Source organism: Festucalex cinctus, chromosome 14 (assembly GCF_051991245.1).
Source record: "Festucalex cinctus isolate MCC-2025b chromosome 14, RoL_Fcin_1.0, whole genome shotgun sequence".
Lineage (NCBI taxonomy): Eukaryota > Metazoa > Chordata > Actinopteri > Syngnathiformes > Syngnathidae > Festucalex > Festucalex cinctus.
Genome location: NC_135424.1, coordinates 7484678 through 7507967, shown reverse-complemented (window position 1 = coordinate 7507967; position 23290 = coordinate 7484678). Strand labels below are relative to the sequence as shown.

Sequence of the window (23290 nt, the reverse complement as noted above, 5' to 3'; positions counted from 1 at the left end):
ATCATGAGGACCGTGTGGTCGGGTTTGTGTGTGTGTGTGTGTGTGTGAGAGTGTGGGTGTGTGTGTGTGTGTGGGGGACGGGGGGGACATACGTGGATTGTAGTAGGTGGTGGCTGTAGATGCCGAGTGGTCCTTCCCGTCGCCCTAATAGGCTTACCGCACCCCTAATCCACGCCGCACCACCTCTGTCACATGGCCGGTCTGCTGACTCGCCGGGCCACCACGAGGTGTGTGGATTTGTGTGTCACTAGCTATGTGTGTTACTTAGTCTGCATTTTGTTAGCATTTGTGTTAATAGTCACCTCCTTTTTACTACCATGAAAAAAACAGGTGGTAGGTGTACCTGTCTCTGTTCACCCATTGACATGGAACTCTGAGGCCTTTTGAATGCTCACCAAAACAGCAGCACCTAAAAAGGAGATTAGAGTGGTGACAATCTTTGCGTAACTGTACACTTTAAAGCTTGCAAGTCACCTTCCCCGATGTCAGTAAACCACATGCTATGCATGTTAATAAAAAAACAGCAACTTTCCAGCGGTTGAAACATTTCTATCAGAGCCGATTCCTTTGGATCCAATTCATTTTCAATGACCGTTTGGTAGTTTCGCCTACCCACAATGCACCACGCCGCTACCCATAATGTACCTTGAATTCGAGATGTGCACTTGGGACATTCATCCTTGTCATATCTATTTGTGTTACCAGTAATTGAATTTGTGTCGTATTTAACACGTTTATGTAGATCTATGATTTAAAATAAATAAATAAATAAACAAACCGTAACTTTAGGTTGTGTGTAAAACTGACATCCAGGACGATTCTATGTACAAGTTGCATTGCTCATTTGAGGACTGCTTGTGAAATTATAAATTTATTTAGTTTTGATTGTGACTGGCTGATTAATTGGTCCAACATTACGTGTTTTTTTTAATTTTTTTTTTTAAACATTACAAAATTGTCACGCGGGCCCAATTAAACGCCTTTGCGGGCCTAATTAAACGTCTTTGCGAGCCGTATGTTTGCCACCCCTGCTGCACATGCTTGTGTGTTGGTATATTTGCAAATTAAGCTACCGGAAGCTTGCTCATGACAATGAGGCAAAAAAAAAAGTTGTTTTCTTCCTAGTGTTGCCCCCGCCACTCCACATTTTGTTTCTTTGTTTTGCCTGCTTTACTCTTGTAAAGCATCCTTTGTGTCTGTGCGTGTGCGTGCATGCATGTGTGTGTGGCCTCATGTCCTTGTCTTGCCGTAAGCCTTTAGCATGCTGTGAGTGTGTTCGTTGTGTGTCGCTCCTTACGTTGTTGCTTTCTTTTTTGTGCGTGTTTTGTGTTTTTCGAGTGTACCTCCCCATCCCACCAGTCCAGGTTGTGACCTCGGCTTTCATCTTCTTAGTCTGAGGCTCCTGCAGCCCGCTGCGCTCCGACTCCCGGCCAACACCGCGGCAGATGTCACCAGACACGGCTAAACACACACACACACAATATCCCGCACACACGCACTGTCTGATTTGTCTAATAAGCACGCGTTTCTCTTTCTTTGATATGCTCTCATGCAGGCTCCCAGCACAAATAACGTTCAATCTTAAACACCAACAAACCTGTGGAAGTATCCCACAGCAGTGGCGCTATTATAAACAGGTCTGTTGTCTACGTCGCAGATTTGTCCCAAAAGCAGCGGCGCAACCCAAATTTGTTAATATTGGTAATATTGTAATTACAGACTTTTTAATGTAGTCAGCCACAACACACTTGTTGACCTCAAGCCCTCAAGGTTATGAGTGTGGAAATTTTGTGTATGTTGTATGTGTCCTCTCTGTTATCGGTCACCTCTGTCACCTTGTGGCTGTTTTTTTTTACTCCAACGTCGACTTGTTTATGGTGCCCAGTAAGTATTGCATTATGATCGCTGTCGTCGTCCGCCTGGCGCCTGATTGGACGACGGCAGCGGAGTAGTTATTATCGCCATCTCTGTGATTTATTTTGCCTCTGCACGTCTTAAGATGGCTTCCCGCGATGGAGACAAGCCCATGTCGCCCGTAAAACATCGCAGCCGGCAAATCCCCGTGTTTATCCACAAGCTTGACCCGCTTGGCTGGTGCGTGGGTGGTGATGGTTACCGGCGAAAGCAGCAGAACAGATTCGTTAGTTATTTGGAATGTGCATGTGCCATTATATGCTGTGTAGAAAACTGATACATACGCCTGATTGGTGCTATTGGTTGTAATTGGCCAAACAAACGAGTTAGCAAATTGTTAGCCACACATGCCTTAGCATCAAAAGTTATTCTCAACTTGTTTGACATTACCTCCCTGTGTGCGTCTGCTCAAGCGCCACAGAGAACTCTGATGCAGCCACTGTGAGACAGAGGCGATTGTTCTGCCGAGTGGCAATGAATGGGGTCTTGTGACGTGCTCCGATGCCAGCGCTAAGCCGGCCACTGACAGTCGGCCTGCCCACCCCCTTCTTGGAAAAAAACCTGTGGGGATAGAAATCTGTACACCCAGAGGTGACTGGGTCAGGAATTTGAGGTGACTCGAAGGCCTTTGGGTGTTGGAGTGGGGGGAGGGGTGGGGGGTGGGGGGTGGGGGGGAACGTGGCGAAGGAAGGGCACATTCCAGTCGTAAAAGAAATGCTTGTATTAGGCGTGCCACAAGTCATATAATTCTGGATTGTAGCATCAACAACACAAATACAAACAACATACTATTTAAGGACAATAGCGAAACCATATTACAAACAAACGTGGAAAACGTGAACACGGACGCTGAACTCAAGGCCCAGGCAACAGATCCAGCCCGCCTCATCACATTTCGGTGGGGTCTAAAAATGACTTACATGCTATCCAGCATACTTGGTGTTAAAAAAACAAGAAAAACTTTTTTTGTGTAAAAATTGTACGCAAGTTGGGATGGTCTTTTACTATTCTATGCTGACACAGTCATAAAGTTACAATTATAGTAAACATTTGTATGAAAATGGATTTAGGCCATAAATTTAAAACAATTCACTGAAAGAACAGTAAATAACCACCAGTTGAGAATCCCTGAGCTAAAGAAACACATTTGCATTGATGTCAGTTTGGAGTCGACATGGAAGTGAGTTATTACAATTTGTAAATCTGAACACAAGACGGTTGAAACGTGTAATGGCTCTTCTTTTATGCACCACAAGCACGTTAAGCTTTTGTCTGTACATAAACAAAACTGGCGGAGCTCTTTTGTTCTTTTGGAACAGAAAAAAAAAAAAGTCAAAGAACAACCCCATATACACACACGCACACACTTTCACACTGAGGTAGACCGGCTCCTTATCCAATCCCTGGGCTAATTCCCCCTCGTTGGAAGGTGTTCATTGTTTCTCTTTCATTCTAATCTCTGCCTCTCCTTTTCTTAAAATCCATATTAGATTCTCTTTGACTGGGCCACTATCGGAGTCAGTGGAGCAGAGCATGGCCTCCGCTAATGCTCTTTGTCTCCGCAGATTTGTCACTTAGCATGGAGAGTACACCTTTGTCACAGAGCAGGGCCGCCAGAGAGGCAGACTCGCACTCGGGGCAATTGTTTCTTGTCACAGGCCATCTCCAAACCAGCGCATTCCCTCCCCACACATACACACACTTTAACACAAATCAGCTTTGCTCTGGATTAGGGCCCTATCATAGCGCCGCCACATCTCAAAAACGCTTTAAACAAACACACCCTTAAAGTGAGAAGCCAGTGGATATGGAGAGGCTTATTGCAGATTTAGCAGGAAGTTGTCATTAACATTGCTGGCATACATTAGCAAAAATCAGTGCTTGAAAATGAAACAACACGCTTAAACCACCCATTTCAAAAATAAGTTCTTAACTCATTCACTGCCTTTGACAAGTATACTTGTCAATTGTATTTTTTAGAGCGGTGCTAAATGGGGGCGAATCTGAGCATGCTCCACTGTAAATATCAAACTTGGAAACAACTTTACTGATGCCCAACCACCGGTAGATGACATCATTGCCCCATTTTATAGGAAATAAACACAGTTTCAGAGTCCATGGGAGAAATGGCTGTATTTTGGCAAACCTACATTTTTCTGCTGTCAATTATAAAAGAACGGGACGGGACAAAAAGTAGGGAGTCTATTCTGTTATTTGGTAGATTCGGCTTATATATAATTATTGAATGTAATATCACGTGAGTATTGGAAATGTAAAAATTTTCTATAATGACTGGCAGTGAATTAAAAGTGACTTATTGCTGTGAGTTTATTTACCCAGCTGCAGATTGAATAGAAACATCTATCGAGAGAGACCTATTTTTGTTTCAGTTTATGTTGTCAAGTGAAAATAAAGGTTTGGAGGACCACGAAGGCATGCAATCTCGCAAAGTTTCACACATTGGTGTCAATTTTGAATGCTATGAACGCTAAAAAGTGTTTAAGTGCCTCTATAGGAGGCTACTGCTTGGTTAGCAACAGAGTTCCAGTTACTCTTTGCACACTAGAATTTGATGGACTAATATTATTAGTTAGGGAATATTAAGGTTATATCGGTGGTTGGAAATATAAGGAAAACACACCTACCAACTCTTCTGGTAGGGTTGGGGTTTGTATTGGTGTCTACCAGGGAAAGCCTCTCTTCTTCACTGGTAAACTGTGGCGGAAGTGAAGCAAATTCACGTTCGCCGTGTAAACAATTTCCATGATCAAACTCACGAATGTCGCATCACGGATTATACCAGCATCCCTGCAACGGCAGGAAAACCATTGGCGGACGTTCTGCCACTCATAAAAACTAGTTGCCGAACCCCTCACTCTGTGCGACAATTCAATCAGTTTTGGCCATTATTTGACGAAATATGGTACGAGTGTTTTCCACCTTTGGTAATCTGCTGGTGTGATATCTGAGCTTCAGCTTCATGCAGGGGAAATAATCAATCCCAGATACAGGAGCTGGGGTGGCTACATATTCTGTGTGTGTGTTTGTGTGTGTGGTGATGTTATTGGCATTTTGTGCCTTGATGATGGCGAGAGATGGTGAAATGGTGGGAAAATGATGAGCAGGCACTTCATAGAGCGAGGATGAACTCCCAGCTATAATCCCGTCGACCTTTCTCTCCCGTCCCCGTTTGCCACATCTCTCCATTCTCGTTTTTTTCCCCTCATCTTTTTCTCCTTTCCGCTCGCCTTGATATCCACCTCTCTGTCTTTTAGCCCTCTCTCCTTCCCATTTCCTGACCACTCCTCTCCTGAAGCCCCCCCCAACGTACTCCGCACTCTCCGCCCAGCAGAAGTGCAGACCCAGGGCTTTTTGCCGGCTGGTAATTTATTTTCCCATTAGCCCCCCATCTGAAGTGCGCGCTCCGGGTCTGAGCATGTGTTGGGGGGGGGGGCGCACTGGGGGCCACCCAAAAAGAAAGACCCGGAGAGCGGGAGAGAGGAGGGCACTCTGGACACGCCGATAAGACGAGGCAGGGGTGCGACGTTCAGAGATGATGGGGTGGGGTGGCGGGATAGCAGATTGCAACTCTGTAAGCATTTTTTTGCAGTCTTGAAATATGATGCACTCATTTTTTTAACAAACATTGTGTCGGATGATTACAAGTTTACTCAGCCACAGTAACAAAAATAATGATTTGTAAAATAACCCCTTCCTACTGCCACTCAAAGTTTTTCTTAGTGTGAAAGGGACAGTCAACATTTGCAGGTTGAAGCCCACCTGTGCATCTCCTGGGTTCCTAAAATTGATGGATAATTAAAAATTAGGATTGCTCACTTAAGAAACAAAAGTGCACAGAGTGTAAAACAAACAAACAAAAGAAACACACAAAAAACAAAACTGCCCCTTTCACACTGCCACAGGCGACCGACAAATACCCTGGTTTCTAAATATACCAGATCATCGCAAACTAGAAGTAAGTACCTCCACTGTTTTAAAAAAAATAAATAAAGAAAGGAAAAAAAAAGTGCAATTTCCCCACTTTTCTTTTGGGGGGGATGCTGAAAGCTGAATGCTCAGGGAGAATAAAATGTGCCTGAAATAATAAAGAATCCGAATAACATATGTGGGAATGTTTTTCTGCATTCCCACAAAAACTCCAGCCACTTTCATATTGTCGTTCAAAGTTTTTTTTTTTTTTTTTTTTTTTTTTAAATAACCAGCTCTTTTTACGTGATGCCGTTCTGTGTGAAATGTTCCAACACGAAATGGGCGGTCTAAATCAAGACAAGAATTTCCGGATTCTAAAGTCTGAGATGATCTGTGTAAAATTCTGTCCAAATATAGCGTTAGTAGTGATGCTCGATCTTTCTGGCATTGAGCGGTGTATGAAACAAGCTGGTGTCTTGTAGCTTGGTGTTTAGAGAAACAAGGATGTGTGAGAGCTCAGTGTCACTCATGTTTGGAACCCCCCCCCCTCATAAAAACACAGCTGCTGTAATCTGCCGTTTTTAAAGGAAGCCTAATCCCGCTCTTGTGGAGACTAATCGGTCCTCCCGTGTGTCGTCCTCTCACCTTTCTTCGCTGTTTGTTTTAGCTTCTCACTTTTCTGTTGACTGCTAGTCTGAGGGAATGATGAGGGTTTGGATTTTTTGGTGGAGAAAATTCAGCCCCCGAAGCCAGTTTGTCTTAGTAAATCAAAATTTTGCAGTGATGTTTATCATTGGTAGACTCAGAAAAATATCTCCACAAGCCAAGTTTACCCCTTCTGTTTGAAAAGTCATTTTAGGGCCATTTTCAGGGGTCCTTCAAAAGCAAATTTACTAGAATATTTTGACAATATAATCCCCAAAGACTTTCCCTAAAGAGCATGAGTTGGTGCGTCTTTATGAGCAGATGTAAAAAAAAATAATGACTCATGCCTGAAAAGACACAGGAAGGCTGCCTTTTTGTTTTGATGCAGCCATTTAAGGGCCCTTTTGGCCATTTCACGGGGACCTTCAAAGACAAAGTTAACCTACTGCAATAAGTAGATCATTCAGACCCTGAAGACAATTAATTTCCTTTAGGAATCTGAAATTTGGATGGCATGTCTGAAAAAACACAAAGTCTGCCATTTCGGTTTGATGAAACAGTTTTAGAGCCCTTTTGTCCATTTCCAGTAGACCTTCAAAGGCAATGCTGTTCCCCTGGAATATTTTAACAATTCAACATCTTGAGCCCAGTTTCCATTCACATGAAATTTGGTAGTCATGTCTATGTTGAGTAGACCCACAAAAAAATACTTAAAAAAAAAAAAAAAAAACCCCGCCTGAACACAAGTAGGGATGTTGACATTTGGAGAAAATTCCAGGGCTTGTACTTCGACAAAAACGCAAAAAGAGAAATATACTAAATCAGCACCAATTGCAGCCAGGTATACTAAACAGATGGTATTATTACGCTAAAATACCAATCTTTTATTTTGCTTACTCAGGACAGAGCAGTAAGGCATTCAAATTAAGGATCTTTTTTTTTCTTTTTTTTTTTTAAAGGCATCGCTATTGTTATTGTAATTTACGAATGCCTTTTTATGGCTATTGTTACCTTTAATACACACACACACACACGCATCCATCCATCTTTGGAAAAAAAAAATCCTTGCTTATAATAATAGCGGATATAAATTGGTCTTAATCTGTGTGTGTATGTGGTCTATAGTTCCGTATTCATAGGTGTATGTAAAGCTGACTCTATCAGTTATCAGGGAAGTTGCAGAGGAATCCACTCCATTGTGCCTGCGTTCAAAGAGAGATGTGAGTACGTCGGACGTCTCTATTTCCAATAACTATGACCTTGAAGGGGAGCGCAATAGCACAGTGCCCCCACCCCAATCCACACCTGCCCCAGCACACCATCACCAACACAAGCAATTCCAATCTGCTGACTGCTGACTCCAGCCACAGGCAGCTGATTTGGGGTGTTGGGGTGTGGGGGGCTAATCGTCACTCCCTTGGGGTTATCCCAAAGGCCAAATTGAGTATATTGTTTGTTATATCTAAATATCTCAATGGCGTGAATGCAAATGAAAGACATGTTACATCGTTATGTCTCAGTGGACATTTCAAGCTGCTTTCAAGTTTTGGAGGGGGTGTTTAATCCCACTACCACCTTAACAAATGAGACATTCTTCCTAGCTTTCATGTATAAATGTTCATGTTAAACGGAGCATATACTGTTCTTCAATTTGTTGGAAGTGGCCTTAAAAGGTCTTGTACTGTCCTGGTTTTTAGATGCAACAGAATTGCTTGATCGTCACTGCATAGTATAATCATTAATAAGAATAAAAAGAATCTAGAATGCACTCGCAACTCGTTTTTCATAATATCTTTTTTTTTTTTTTTTTTTTTTTTTTTTTTTTTTTTTAAACTTTACAATACTTTAAATTGAGCTAGTACGACTCACAGTTTATTACGGCAGGACACCTTAAACTTGGCTATAACAATCCTTTCCAGAAGAAACATTTTCCTGCGCTTCTATCAGCGTCTGGAAAGTGGCGACCTCAGTTTGTCCTTTGCCAGTCGGCGCCCCGCTCAGGATTGTTTTTGTTTCCACAGCAGCGTCGAGGCTTAAGTCCGATAATCATCAGCTGGATGCGATTCATCACTTCCGGACAACGTTGTGGCGTATCGCTTCGGCATCTTCGTCCTCAGCGATCTACCTGGCTGTAAAGCACTTTTGACAAAACAAAGTGTTTTTGCAGTTGTCTCCAATAAGAGACCCTCAACTTGGGTGATTTGTTTTTACAGCAGGAAGTGTAAAATTGTACCCAAAGGATCAATGTGGGGCCATGTTTGTCCGTATTAGAAACAAATTGACTTTTGACGGTGTGTTAAAAAGCCATTAGATGATTGGTCTTCACAAAGAAGCTAGCTCCCGTTTAGCACTCAGTCTAATTAATCCATGGCTCCAGTCACAATGGGATCCGCAGCCCCTCCTTTTTCCACCCCCGGCCGGTCCCATTGGCATTTTGGGGGCAGAGGGGGTTCAGCGGGACCTCCCGGGCACCCCCGCTGCCCTGACCCCTGCCCCCCCACCAGGGGAGCATCTGTGGATCGATCCCGAGCCAGCTGGCATAAACCAGTCCTGCACCCCACCCCACTTCCACCCCCTTGCTAAGACGAAAATGAAAGATGAAAGTCATTAATTAAGGGAAAATAAAATATCATTGACGCTCTAAGATATGGCGGCTAATGCCTCGCTCCAAGTTGGCAAAGGAGTAGCCACTGTTGGTTTCTAGTCAGCTTGGCAGTGAATACAGTGGATCTCGCTTACTCGTGATTCGGCACACGCAGATTCACCTGTTTTTATTTTTTTATTTTTAAATAAAGATTTGGGTACAAATAATCCCATTTGTATAAATGTCATAGCATCTGTTTAAGAGATATTTTATTTTCAAGAACCCCTTGCAATTACATCACGGATCACTCGGTGTCCACAGACCCCCGGTTGAGAAACCAGTGATAAGGATTTTTTTTTTTTTTTTTTTGTTAAGTGGGTTGTGCTGAGTTAGTTTGTAAAGCATGTGAGAGGGGTAAATGTATTTAAAATAAGTAATAATATAATAATGATGAGTGTTTTTATTTTTTTTCTATCATGGATATTCACCGTACTGCATATAGGTCAGGAACTGCTTTCCTTACTCTGTTCTTTTGTTTTGCATGTACAAGGAGATGCAACCAGGGGGCAGCATACAGCCACCACCCCTCACTCCTTCCCTCCCTCCCTGGTTTTTCATCATCACCTGGTTGCACACTACAAGTATTAATAATTGCTTATTCTCCGAAAGCGTATTGATAGTCTTATCCTCTGGCATAAATGAAACTTCCGCATTGTCCCCTTCCTTTCGTCTTACACATTGTCGCTCTAATCCACCTCCCGCCCCTTCTCCCCTGTTCACCATTTTATGTTTGATTGACAAGCAGCATCCGAGGGCATTTCCATTGTTTTGACGCTACGGTGCAAATCTCTCAAAAATGTTTGTCATTCATTTTGCCATCTCATTTGCACATCCTTAAGTATTTCCCATTAGAGCCCCTCCCTCATTCCCCCAGCTCTATTCGTCGCCATTGTCATCTTTAGCAAATCCTCTTCGTCTTAAGTGTTTGCCGCATTTAGCAAATTCATTCATAAAGTATCTACACGCGCTATTAGCTTAGTATAATAGCTTGGGTGTAATCTGCGGAGAGATAAGTTTTTTTTTTTTTTTTTTCCCTTCCCCTCCCACTCAGCCCTCATGTTCATCTCCCGACGGGCTGTTCTTTGGACAAGTCGCTACGTCTCGAGTGACGAGGCTCAAATGTCACCATCAAAATGTCAAGTGGACGATTTTCCTCTGTACTTTTTTTTTTATATTTCATTATTTTCCGCTGCAGGTGGGAAATGGAAGGCATGATGACTTTGGATAGAGATGAAAAGATTGGCAGGAGATGTATGAACTAAAATTGAGGGGAAATGGTTACTACTAATCTGGGATACTGATCGAAGAACTCGGAATTGATTGTTAAAGCGGACGTACAGTGCAACTTTTTCCACGTTTTGTTATGTTCCAACCTCATCCCAAAATGGAATAAATTAATTTTGTCCCTGAAAATATTAAATAAATCTGATGGCACAACACCCCAATCTGAGAAAGTTTTTAAAAGAGAAGGAAAGAATCTAAGACATCACCTGTACATAAGTATTCACGTTTATTCATTACTTGATTAATTCACCTATGGCAATTCTCATCTTTTTGGTTCTATGAATTCTTCAATGTGTTTAAAGGAAACAAAAAAAGATGTGCTCTAACTGTACACTTTCAGCTTTAATTTGAGGGTGTATACATCCAAAACAGGTGAACGGTGTAGGAATTAGAACAGCTGGTACATACACAGACCACCAGGGCTGTCCCATATGGTCAATATGCCCATTAGATCTGAAAGCTTTCTTCACGATCACTCGCAGGGAGGCGACTTTCCTTCATGTCATTGTCCTCCAAAAGTAAAAAAAATAATAATAATTATACCATGAATGTCTGGAAGTTCCGAAACGGCTTTTACAAAACGGCCCTTCCTTGAGAGAGGCCGGTTTTTACATAATCCTTTTGAGTGAGCGGGAAGTCTGGGAGCGTCGATCCCTGCCAAATGCAATGGCAGGAAAAGAAAAAAAGGAAAAAAAGAATGTGACTCTTTACTATGTTAAACAGATCTGGCCCAAGATGTAATGCTCTCGTCCTCGGCTCACGTTAAAGCCCTTTGGCTGGTTGCTAACAATTTGCTATGATGCCATCTAAACAATAATTCATGTATAAAGCTAAATGTTTTGGTTAGTTTCTACTTTGTGCTTTTAACACCCTTTGAGTTTGGTTGCAATCCTCTTAATGTGACATGCACAGTTTATCAGTTTACATATGCACTAGGTGGGGATGAGTGTTGAATCGATTCCACTAGTCGCCTACCCATTGTGAACAGCTAAGGTGTTAATCTACCTTTAGAAGGTTTCAGTCATAAATGCTCAATTAAAATGTCTATTGTAAGCATATTTATCAGCTTTTATTTTAAGGCCATATCTAGCAGCCCCTAGCTTCAGTGTTACAAATACAATGGTTTGGTATTGACCTTGGTTTTAAAATCATAGTTCTGTTCAGATTAGTTATAGAAGTAAACAAAACCATGAACAACCTTGACGTCCGCTAGACTGGCTGAGCTGCACTGTTTGTTTTCGGAGTGTGGCCAGAGTGCGAAGCCGTTCCATTTCTTGCTCCCTTACCAGCACCACATAATATGCACCTTACATTTCTTGTCTTTTGCCTCTTTTCACCAGCATGACCAGCATCTTTACCACTGAATCCCTCACTCTGTGTATGTGTATGAATAAATCCCCTGAGGACCATGGCGATAAGGCGCTAGATTGAGTTTTCTTCACAGAGCTAGATCTTCCTGAGATTTGCGTGTGTGAAGACGTCTGGGAAAATGTTACGGGATGCTATCATCGTGTTATCGAACTCCCGCGTTTGTGTATATGTATATGGGCTCTCCAATTCACGTTGTGCCTAACCGGCGCTTTAGTTTTTTTTGTGCTTTGAGCTGACGAGAGAGGGGTCCTCCTACAGCTGAATTCACACTGAATACAAGATGGTGTCTGGTGAGCTCCTACTGACAACTGTGTGCTGCCTTTAGGTAGACAAGTGCAAGCATTTTTTTTCTTTTGACTTAATGTTGATGTCACAGCACTGTATAAGGGTATTCTGCGAAACGGAGTTAAGCGGTGTGAATTTTAACACCCGACTTTTGTTGAAAGCATTTGTCGCTGTCCGTCTTGACGTTATCACCAATTTTAAAGGTTGTCTTTGTAAAATAGGCTGTTATAGAGTTGTATTGTAATTCATCATCAGGTCTGTATTTTTCATTCAATGGACTCATCGCTACCGTTTTTCTCCATCTCGTCCCTCGTATAGGAGTCTCCGTCTGGCCGACGTAAAGCCCTGGCCACCAGCAGCATCAACATGAAGCAGTACGCCAGCCCCATGCCCACACAGACGGATGTCAAGCTCAAGTTCAAGCCACTTTCCAAGAAGGTTGTGTCAGCCACGCTGCAGTTCTCCCTCTCCTGCATCTTCCTGCGGGAGGGCAAAGCCACGTGAGTCAACACCGTAGATTAGGGCTGGGCGATTCGTTTAGTTTAATAAATTTAGTGTATTTCAGGATAGTATGTATGTGTAGGTTCTCAGTCATGCAGGTTGAATGGATGCACCTGGACTCTAATGATTTGTTGCCGTACCATCTTTAAAGGGGAAGTCAACCTTAAACATATCTTGACAATAATATGTTATATGTGACCTCATCCATCTCAGGGGGCGGCCATTTTGCTACTGTTTTCTGCTGATATCATAGTTGCTCATGGCTCAGGCAACAACCAATCACAGCTCACCTGTTTTCTGAAGCTGAGCTGTGATTGGTTGTTACTTGAGCAACTGTGATGTCATTTTCACTTGACAGCAAGTGGCAAAATGACATTGATAGAAATTGCTGGATTTTGCTGCTTAACTCATATTCCACTAACGCAATATTAACCAGAATACCGTATTTAGATTAGTGGGGCTGCATAGAACATATTGTCAAGAATTTTTTGGGTGGTTGACTTCCCCTTTTAATCCAAAATTGTTGCTGTAAACGTGGAGTCTCCCTACTAATGTCTCTGGTGGTTGTTTCCCCAGCGGGTGGTCACAATTCGTTGTTATTGTAATTTACTTTCTCTATAAGCAAAAGGGAAAACTTATGGTTTAAAAAAACATTTGAATACTATAATGCTCAGTGGTACAGCTCCCACTGGATATATGTTTGAAATTATTATTTTCAAGTTTGGTCCACACTGTCAATCACTCGCAAGCCTGGCCTCTCTTCTTCACTCTCTCATATTTGTCTTTGATGTGACCAACTTTATTTTTTGGCCACACTCTCTCTCTCTCTCTCTCTCTCTCTCTCTCTCTCTCTCTCTCTCTCTCTCTCTCTCGTTTGTGCATTCTAATTTGGTAACTTTCATTTAAAGGCACACACACACACACGCACACACATTGGCGGGGGTCTTTGTTGTGTTGCGGACGGCGGGTCGATGGCGCGTAACCCTTGTTAACCCTTGGGGGAATGATGTCGACCACACACAAACAAACTCCATCACGGCGCTTCAAATGAAGCTCGGCACCCGGGAAGCGGCAAACACAAAGAACACAGACTCACAGAGAGTGAGAGAAGATTATGATGGCGCTTTCGAGAGGGACGACGTGAAATAATGTGTGGCAGGGGAACGGGGACATGAAGGGCAAGATGAGACAAAAGGTTTGAAAACGTCAAAGTTAGGAAGTGACAGAGGTGGAGGCGGCGTTACATTAATCCTTTGAAACGGACGCCGTCTTTCCGTCACATAAAAATTCAACACTGCACTATTTCCATTTATTCATTGGTACGTCGGTGCATAATCCCCCCCCCACCCCCCCCCCCCCCCCCACACACACACACACAGCGTGTTAATCTCTCAAGGTTATGTATAGCCTTGTTTTTTTAAAAAACACATTACAAGCATAATATGCATTTGCATTGATGTGATTTTTCCTCCCCCCAAAATGCAGCGATGAGGACATGCAGAGCTTGGCCAGCCTGATGAGCATGAAGCAGGCCGACATTGGCAACCTGGACGACTTCGAGGAGGAGAACGAGGAGGATGAGGAGAACAGGGTCAACCAGGAAGAGAAGGCAGCCAAGATCACAGGTACTAACTAATATACGCAGGATGACATAAGTTCAGTGCATGCCATTTATATAGAACAGTGACTTGGTAAAAAGGTGGCAAATTCTGTTTTTAATAGGCAGTGAGAATGAGGAAAAGGAGAATATATTTGAAAAATCTTCGTTTACAGATGTGTATAAAACATAATCTATTCAAATTCACACAGTGTACATCCATGTTGTGGTGTAATGTATGTCCGCCCCTCCCTTCTACATAGCCTAATCCAACTTTTCTTCCGCCACCAGTTTAGCTTTATGCTTTCTCTCTACGCTCTTTTGTCTCATTTGTATGTGTGCGCATCGAGCGCCTACAGCCATGCTTCGCTTAGCGTGCGTCTCGCTGAGCAAAAGTCAAAACTCCCACCAACATGTTCCTACAGGCTTCCCCAGTGATGCTCTCATGAATGCATGGGTTCTCAGACATTTTGGGTCCAGGGGAGAAATGTTTACAAGGACCTCTTTCATAATCGTAACCCCAAAAGAAACATGACTGACTGCCATGTGTACACCAAAATGCCATATGCATTACAGTGGTTTCCAAACTTTGTACAAGTACCACATCAAAAAATAGGTTTCATTCTAAAACAATGTTTTTAATATTATCAAAAACTACTCTAACAATATGCATGGGTTGCATTTATAAGAGGAAAATAACCTGCATTTAAATAATGACTCAATAAAAATGGGTTGTCCATAACAATAATACTTCAAATGTTTAAAAATATTTAAATTGACTGTATTGTACTTATAAGTTAAACACAACTGAACTGTACTGACAATTGCTACCATCTAGGTATTGCACAAATATTTTTCTGACCCCCAGTCTCTGACTTCAGACACCAATTTGGGAATCATTGTATTAAACTCATCTCCCTCAAAACGTGTTGCATTTGCTGTTTTTTTGTGTGCTCTCCACAACGTCTTTACTGCTCTTCTTCGTCCTTCCTTGTCGTGCGGCCCTGTGGTCTGCAGAGATAGTTAACCAGCTGAACGCCCTCAGCTGCTTACATGGCGACGATGACGATGATGACAATGGCATCGGCGCTCCTAAGCGAGCGTTCAAGGCGGCCGCTAAGCCTGTCGCTTCCTCGCAAGGTCTTTTTTCTTCCAAAATTTCTCCCAAATTGTCTTGTCTCGTTTTGTGAAACATCCAATTTATTTTAATTTGGTGTATCATTATTTCTTTAACCTGTTCCTCTTTTTTTTTTTTTTTTTTTTTTTTTTTTTTTTTTTTTCCATGTAGTGTTGAATTTGGTGTTGTGAACATGTCAACTGATTTATAACTGTTACCTTTGTTATTTTATGTGTTTGTGTTCAACTGCAGTTGGTAGTGAACCAAACCCGGAAAGCTGTGTCCAAACAAGACTCACCATTCTTCCAAATTTAATAATTTCCCCTCTCCTGCGATTAAAGTCAGGAAAGGATGATCATCGTGAGCAATTATTTTGTGGTGTGGGGTGTGTTAGTGTTTTGTTTTTGTTTTTTTTTCCCCTCCATCATCTACTCAGAATTGAAAATCATTATCCACGGAGTAATTGCGACGTGAAATGGAACAATAGCAATTATGAAGCAATGTGAAGCTCAAACCAGACACAACTTTGTATAACGTTTCTCACAAGTCATTCACCACCATAAACATGACTCGAGTTTGCAACTGCCGAATATTTAACAGATAAGATAACAGCCTAGCTTCTTTGATTTCTTTTTCAACTATAACTCTTTTTGTTGTCTTTGTGTTTTTTTTTGTCAGTTTGGATGCCCCATGGCACCAAGCTTCCTCCTTTTCTTTCTTTGTACCACAACAGATATTCCTATACTAGCTTCTACAACTGACGTCCACTTACTCAACACGTAGATTGGCTGACAACGAGCCAGTTAATTTCCAGCCGTGAACGTGAGCCAACAACAGTCAACTACAATCTCATTCGCTGATGCAGACACAGGTCAGGCATATCCTTTGAAAGCCACACACACTTGAAGTCACGAATACTACAATGTAGAATGTGAGTATGGTCACCCCAAGTGGACAAATATAACACCCGCATTACACATGTACTTTCTTGTATTGTCCGATGGTATCATAATTTTTATTTGATCACCGGGGGAAAAAAATCATTACCTGTACAGAAAATGTTTAAATTAGAAAGACTTGTAAAGATTTAACATTATTAGCATTCATACAACTATATAAAGTAAAACTACTCACCCAGAGAAGATACATGACTGTCACATACAGTACATGGGCGTACAGTCAGTTTCCTTTGTTTTCAAATACATGCTACTTTCTTCCTTGGTAAAATAACTTTAAAACAAGCTAACGTGCTAAATACGTGCACACATAACTCTACACACAAATGCACAACAAATGCCACCTCTCTTATCAGCGAAGTCCACTTCACATAGTGACACTGTAAATAGACTTAAGACACGCCCCTCTTTCGACACCAGTCTCGGCATCTCCTTTTCGCACCCCTTTACTCGCCCCTTGTCTCCATGCAAATGAGCCACAGTGGTGAGGACGACGAAGATAAAGCGGTCAAGATTCAGCTTCTTCGGCCTGCGTTTCCGTAGCAACTCCACGCCGCTTGTCTCCCACAGTAACCCACCCACTAATTGTACGAATGTTCCCAGAAAAGAGCTCAGTCAAGTTTAGCTGGTCTTTACTTGTGGTTCACTCCCAAGTGCAGCACTTTTTTTTATTCTACATCTAAAAATATTTTTGATGCCTCATGACTCATTTTCTCAATTTTCTCACTTGTCTTGATTGACTTTTTTGTTTTGACCACCTAAGAGCTGATCAATAAGCTGAATTTCTTGGAAGACGAGGACCGCGAGACGACCCCCGCCATGCTCACGAATCCTTTTGACGAGCCAGAGGATCACCTGCCGGAGGCCAACCATCTCAATCCGTTCGGCGAGCCTGATGAGGATGGTATGTGGTCCGATTGTACACACTGTCATGGTTTCAGCATTCCATTAGGGGTGTCGTACAGTGAACCTTTTGCTATTCACAGTATTTAGGAATGAAGCCCCAATGTCAGTAGCAAATATTTGTAAATAATGAACACTACTTCCAAAATTATGTAATGACCTATAGTAGTACCTTGAAATAAGAATAGAATTTCAGACTCATTGTACCCTACCCAAAAAAACGTCAAAAATATTGCTTACCATTACCTGGGACAACAAATTAAAATTTAATGGTGGCACATGAATCACATGCTGCTTCACTAAGACATTATTGGCAATAAATGACACAATCCTTATCAAACAGAACCTCCTGAGCAGCCATCTGCTTCACGGGTCAACGATTCCTTCAACGCCTCCAATCCATTTGACGACCCCACAGATGAGCCATGTGATGGGACGCCGGGAAACCCCTTCGAAGAACAAGACGAAGCCAACTCTCAGCCGGAGCCCCCAAAGGCTAGGCCCAGAAAAGGGGTGCGACCGGTCGACATGAGCAAGTACTTGTACGCCCACGTCGGACAAAACGACGAGGAAGAGCTTGATGAGTAAGTTATTATCTGATAGATTTGTGGTTTGAAATAGTAGACCGAGACACGGACTGCCGTTAAACGTTGCGTAACCTTTGAGTGTTTTCTATTGATGTCCTATGTATCTCCATCTGTGTTAGTGTGAGCACCTGATACTTTTTTTTTCTCATCTGACAAATTTGTGTAAAATATCCCATAACACACATGAAATCAAGCGGTTAGCATTGTTTCTGAAAGTTCAAGTTGTCATTAATTAACTAATACATTTCCAAGAATGACCACTTCTACACCCATTTTTTTTTTTTTTTTTTTTAGTTCTGGTCTCAGCGGGTTTCAGAGGCTTGTGGTTGAGTGATGCTGTCAAAAAGCTTGACGTGTTATTGATTGGCATGACTGTCCCCTTAAGTCTGAGGTCGTTCTTTGCAGAAAGGAAAGTTCAAGGGAGCAGTGTTATGTTTTGACTGGAGCTCCTTCAGACGCGTGTGTTGCTCCACTGAGGCTTTTCTTTGCTTTGGCTTCCGCTGTCACCTCGACCACTCCCAACTCTCTTTTGAGTCGACCCCTTCCAATTCTCCTGTTTATTTAGCGCCGCTTTGTCGCATGCTGAGTGAGTATTTCGGGGGCTTTCACTGCCACAAGTGTGCCTCTATATTGATAACATTCTGTGCTATGCGTGTGTGTGTGTGCGTCCTGTCAGTCTGTCAGTAGTGTATCTTGAGAAGCCAAGATATGAGCTGGCCTGAGTGCAGACCGATTCTTCTGTTGGCTCACCTGTGTTGCTCATTGTGTTGCAACCAGTGCACAACTTACACAAGAAGTATAGCTCTTAGATTCATAAAGGTTGGTGACCACTGACCACTGGTGTAGTGGATCCTGTATACCGTGGGTTCAGCGGACGCATAGAAATGGTTACTGGGAATGGGTATAGTAATTGATGCTCAAGAATACAATATATGCAAATCAACGTAAAGGCAAAGTAGTTGATGATGTCTTTCTAATGGTCAACCAGGTCCAACCCATTCTACGAGCCCAGAACGAGCCCAACGCAAAGCCCCGCTCTCCTGGACGCAGGCAGCAACCAGAAGAGGACAGCTCCTGCACCCCCAGGCTCGTCGGGCCCTGGCCTCAGCCCCAGTGTGCCTACTCCAAAGGTCTGCTCCGGCCAGGACGGGGAGAAAAAAACCTTGCCAGTTGGACCCAGTCCTGTAGCGGCGGTCATGGGGAGAGAACTGGCTTCCTCGTCCCCCAAGGTAAACACTTTCTCGTAACGATACAATGGCTGTAATATTATGTTATTAAAGTCAAAGTTTGACAGGGTATGAAAGTCAAGTTGTAACAAATGAATTTCAAAAACGGCAGCGCGGTGGATGACTGGGTAGCACATCCGCTTCAGTGCAGGTTCAAATCCAGGCTCCAGCCTGCGTGGGTTTTCTCTGGGTGCTTTGGTTTTATGCCGACATTCCAAAAAACATGCATGGTAGTTTAATTGAGCACTATAAATTGTCCATAGATGTGAGTGTGAATGGTTTTGTTGTCTTTGTGTGCCCTGCAATTGGCTGGTGACCAGTTCAGGCCAACCGCCCGAAGACCCCCTAATGAAGAGACACGGTATGGATTTTCAAATATGTTTATTCTAATATCAAGCTTTATTCAGGAAGAGACACATAATTTAAATTTAACTAATTTAAAAATTCTACCAATGACCTGGCCCTGAAAATATACCTAGTGTAATTAGTTATCTTCAATGAGTGTTATGGAAATGAGCAACACAAAAAAAAAAAAAAATCAATTGTTTGTGTGTATGCTTGTGTGTCCACATGCATTTTCTTCCCGCCTACACACACACACACACACACGCCCACACACGCACAATCACTCAGCACCTCATTGAATGTTTGTTTATCGGGTTTGGGGGTGGGTTTCTGATCCGGTGTTTATTTATTTACTTATTTATTGAAATTAGGCAAATGGCGGCTGCCTCTAATTAAATGGCTGATGGTCACACACACTCACGGCAGGAGTCAGACCACTGGTGGGGAATGATTGGCTGGGGGCTGGGTGGGGGTTCACTCTGCATGTGTAGGTGTGTGTGTGTGTGTGTGTGTGTGTGTGTGTGTGTGTGTGTGTGTGTGTGTGTATATAAGGGGTTGAATGGGCCTATGTGGAGGCTTAAACACAGAGGGCTTAACTACAGCAGAGCGATCACAAGGGGGTGTTGACCTCCTACGTGCACTCACTCACACATGCGATTGTACAGTTGCTTATATATCCATGCGTACACACACACACACACGCACACACACGCACGCACAGAGCACCCCACCGCCACTGTGCACCTGGCTAGCTGACTGTTTTAGTGGCTGTCCATGTAATTATGGCACAGTGCCTTTATCACCCAACCGCACTTGCCTGTGACCATGGGTGGGGGCTGAGCCACTTTAATTACCCAAAGCCAGTGGCCTGTGGTGGGCCACACTTGGCCAAGAGATGCCCCTGCCTCTAGAGGGAGGGATGATGGGAGGTGGGAATGCACAGGCTCGATTTAGGAGATGGAGAGTGGTTGTAAGGTTAGTGGCAGGAGTGTACATTTTTATTACTTCCCGTTCCCACTAGGTGGCGCTGTCACTTGGAATGGCATGAAATGCTAGCGTCATTCCCTGCATAATTTTGCAATACTACCATTACTGTATTGGAATACAGTACTACTATTGCTGTCCAAGATGTCAGAATGTCATCATTACACCATAATGTTGTAACACTAGCATCATTCTGTTTAAATTTTGGATTTCTTTATCTTACCCTTCACAATATTGAAATACTACCATCATTCCGTCCAAAATGTTGGAATACTACCATGATTCTGTCAGTAATGTCGGAATATAGGCAACCCCTGCTTACTCGTTTTTCAATATCAATATTTTGTAATATTTGTTCATATTTTTAGGATGGGGATTGCCCCTATTTTACCTGTAAAATGTATTTTTAGCATCTGTTTTTTGACACATTTAGGTGGAATTTGAAAACATAAAAAAAAAAAAAATTGAAGGCATTTCATTGGGCATCAATGATATGGAGATTTTCAATATTTGCAGGCCAGCCTGGTCCCTATCCATCATAATTCCATCCCTAATATCAGAATACTAGCATAATTCTCTGTACAAGGGGCGGCGTGGCTCAATAGTAGAGTGGTCGTCTCCGAACTCAGAGGCTGTGGGTTCGATCCCATGCAATTGTGATTACATCGAAGTATCCTTGAGTAAAATATTGAACCCCCAGTTGCCTCTAATCCTGCGTCATCAGTAGGTGAATGAGTAGTTGAATGTAAATTGCTTTGAGGACCTTGCAAGGTGGAAATCGCTATATAAATGAAGTACCATTTACCATGTACAATTTTGGAATACTACCATCATTCTATCCTGAATGTCAGAATACTATGATATATTGGAATACAAAGATCATTCCACAATGTTGGAATTTCTACCATCCTATAATTATGTCCTGAATGTTGGTAGAATACTGTTTCATATTGTAAAATGCTTATGTCTCTTTTAAATACAAGCCTCGGCCAAAAATGTTCAAAGAAAAAGATGCACGGAATGGATTGCAGGAGATGGAGGGAAGTCGTCAGGATGGTGAAAAGTGAGAGAGAGGGTGTTCTTCTGGGCCAGTGTGAATGGGTTTCTATTTCTTATTCTCGCTCTGTACGCACAAACACGGCGCAGCCATGTGTTGGCGGCGAGATGACCTTTTTGAATGTATGAAGTCAGAGGGGATTAAGAGGAGACATTCTCGCTATGAGAGGCCCGAGACGAAGGCGACACATCGCACTGCGGACGTGTATGGCCTGCTGATGTATGGGTCTCCTGAATGCACCCTACATATATGTGTATGTATATATCTATATACACTTTCTAGAAATATTCAGGGGCAGTGGTGACATGCCCACCAACCTCACTCCTCACCCTCCGAAATCTGGTCACCTTTATTGCCCATATACTACGATAGGTTTGGAGGTGTGCACCCTTGATTTATTTATATTTGTTTGCGCCAACTGTTCTCATGGCAGTCTGGCGTGTAAGAACGAGATAAACGCGAACCGCTAGACAGCCGGGTCTAATCTGGCAATGTGTATGAAAGGGAAAAAAAAGGATTCTTCCATTCAAAGGCAGGGGTGATGCATTTACAACTCGCCCCAAGGCTGCGAAATGTATTATGTGTGATTGCATGAATGAAATCATATCCGAAGCAAAAGGAGATTAGCAGGTCTTGTGTAAAACTCAGGTTTTACATAGTATCATTGCTGTCTGATGACATATGTGTATTTTGTCACGTTGGTGTTGTTGTTTTTTTTGTTGTTTTTTCTCAGATCCAATAGTCATCATTTTTCAAAAAAACGCACCAGCATCGACATAGATCTTGGTAGTTTTTGATTTTGCAGCCGTTTCAGTGTATGTTTTAAAAAAATTGTTATGATAGACATGTCCACTCAATTGAACATTGACAATTTTCTGGCATGCTGTGCCGAGGTAATTCATTAATCGGAATAATAATAAACATCAATTCTAAGAGGGCCTGATTTTGGACTGTAAAAGTTATTTTAAAACATCCAAAAGCATGAATGAGGAGCATTAAACATCATCTTAGGTGATTCTATCCACCATATCAGTGCATTGGAAGCTCCCTCTTCAATGGCAGCTTGTGAAGAATCGCGGCATCTTCCCAACATATGGCGTGCGCCCACTTTCACTGTGCACAGCTATTACACATACAGCCATGATTTACCATGATGATTTCACAATACTGAACCACTGTAATGTATTTACTTGAACATATGTTGCACCAGTTGTTGGCTTCATTCACGTTGAGGCCATGTAATTGACATTTGCAATGCGGGAATTCAATTTAGTGTGTTCTTTTTTACCTATTGCCGATCTGATGATTGTTAATATTAACATATTGACAGCGCTGATTGTCTAAACTCAATATGCTTGCATGACGTATTCCATCTGGCGTACCTCACAACTTTGGATGCACTTTCATGTTGTAATGGAGTTGACATTTCGTAGTACAAGGCAGTGTCAGCAAATTTCACATCTTTGAGTTGGAGGGAAGTAGTTGCAGGATTAATTCAAATGCACATTGAGGGTTCCTGTTGGGTGGCTTGCGATCTGTGTCTGGTTCGATTCAGTCCATCTCTTTTCCCTGGAGCTGATCCCCCGACACCCCCCGCCCCCTTCTTCTCCTCCTCCTTCCCAGTAATTCAGTGATCTCTTCCTCATTCTTCTTCTTCTCCATCTCCATTCCGTAGTCAAAGCACTCTACACTTAGATGCGCTGATCTTGAGATTTTCATCCTGTTTCCGCTTGACAAATTTATTTGCCATATTTTCATATATGGAAAAAGTTTGGAGCTTATATCTACGGGCCAAAAGTTTGAGCAAATACGTTCAAGTTCATATTAAAAGTACAAATCTTGTCAAGAATAAAGCCTCTTCAATTTTGAGTAGCTGACATTGAGGGGCAGTAGAACTTTTGAAGTTTATGAAAATGAGCAATAGCATACAGGGGTTCTTTGGTG

General features: G+C 42.5%; 1 protein-coding gene across 6 annotated transcripts in view; it reads left to right on the top strand.

Annotated features, from left to right (window-relative positions):
- Nucleotides 1-23290, top strand: part of ehbp1 (EH domain binding protein 1) — a 103146-nt gene that overhangs the window by 10584 nt on the left and 69272 nt on the right. For 4 of the 6 annotated variants that reach the window (XM_077495088.1, XM_077495091.1, XM_077495087.1 and 1 more), the window contains exons 6-11: nucleotides 12392-12573; nucleotides 14060-14199; nucleotides 15189-15311; nucleotides 17008-17148; nucleotides 17491-17731; nucleotides 18723-18963. In XM_077495088.1, coding sequence (XP_077351214.1) covers nucleotides 12392-12573; nucleotides 14060-14199; nucleotides 15189-15311; nucleotides 17008-17148; nucleotides 17491-17731; nucleotides 18723-18963 — 1068 coding nt within the window. The remainder of the gene's footprint in view (nucleotides 1-12391; nucleotides 12574-14059; nucleotides 14200-15188; nucleotides 15312-17007; nucleotides 17149-17490; nucleotides 17732-18722; nucleotides 18964-23290) is intronic. The other 2 variants (XM_077495089.1, XM_077495090.1) reach the window with 2 other exon arrangements.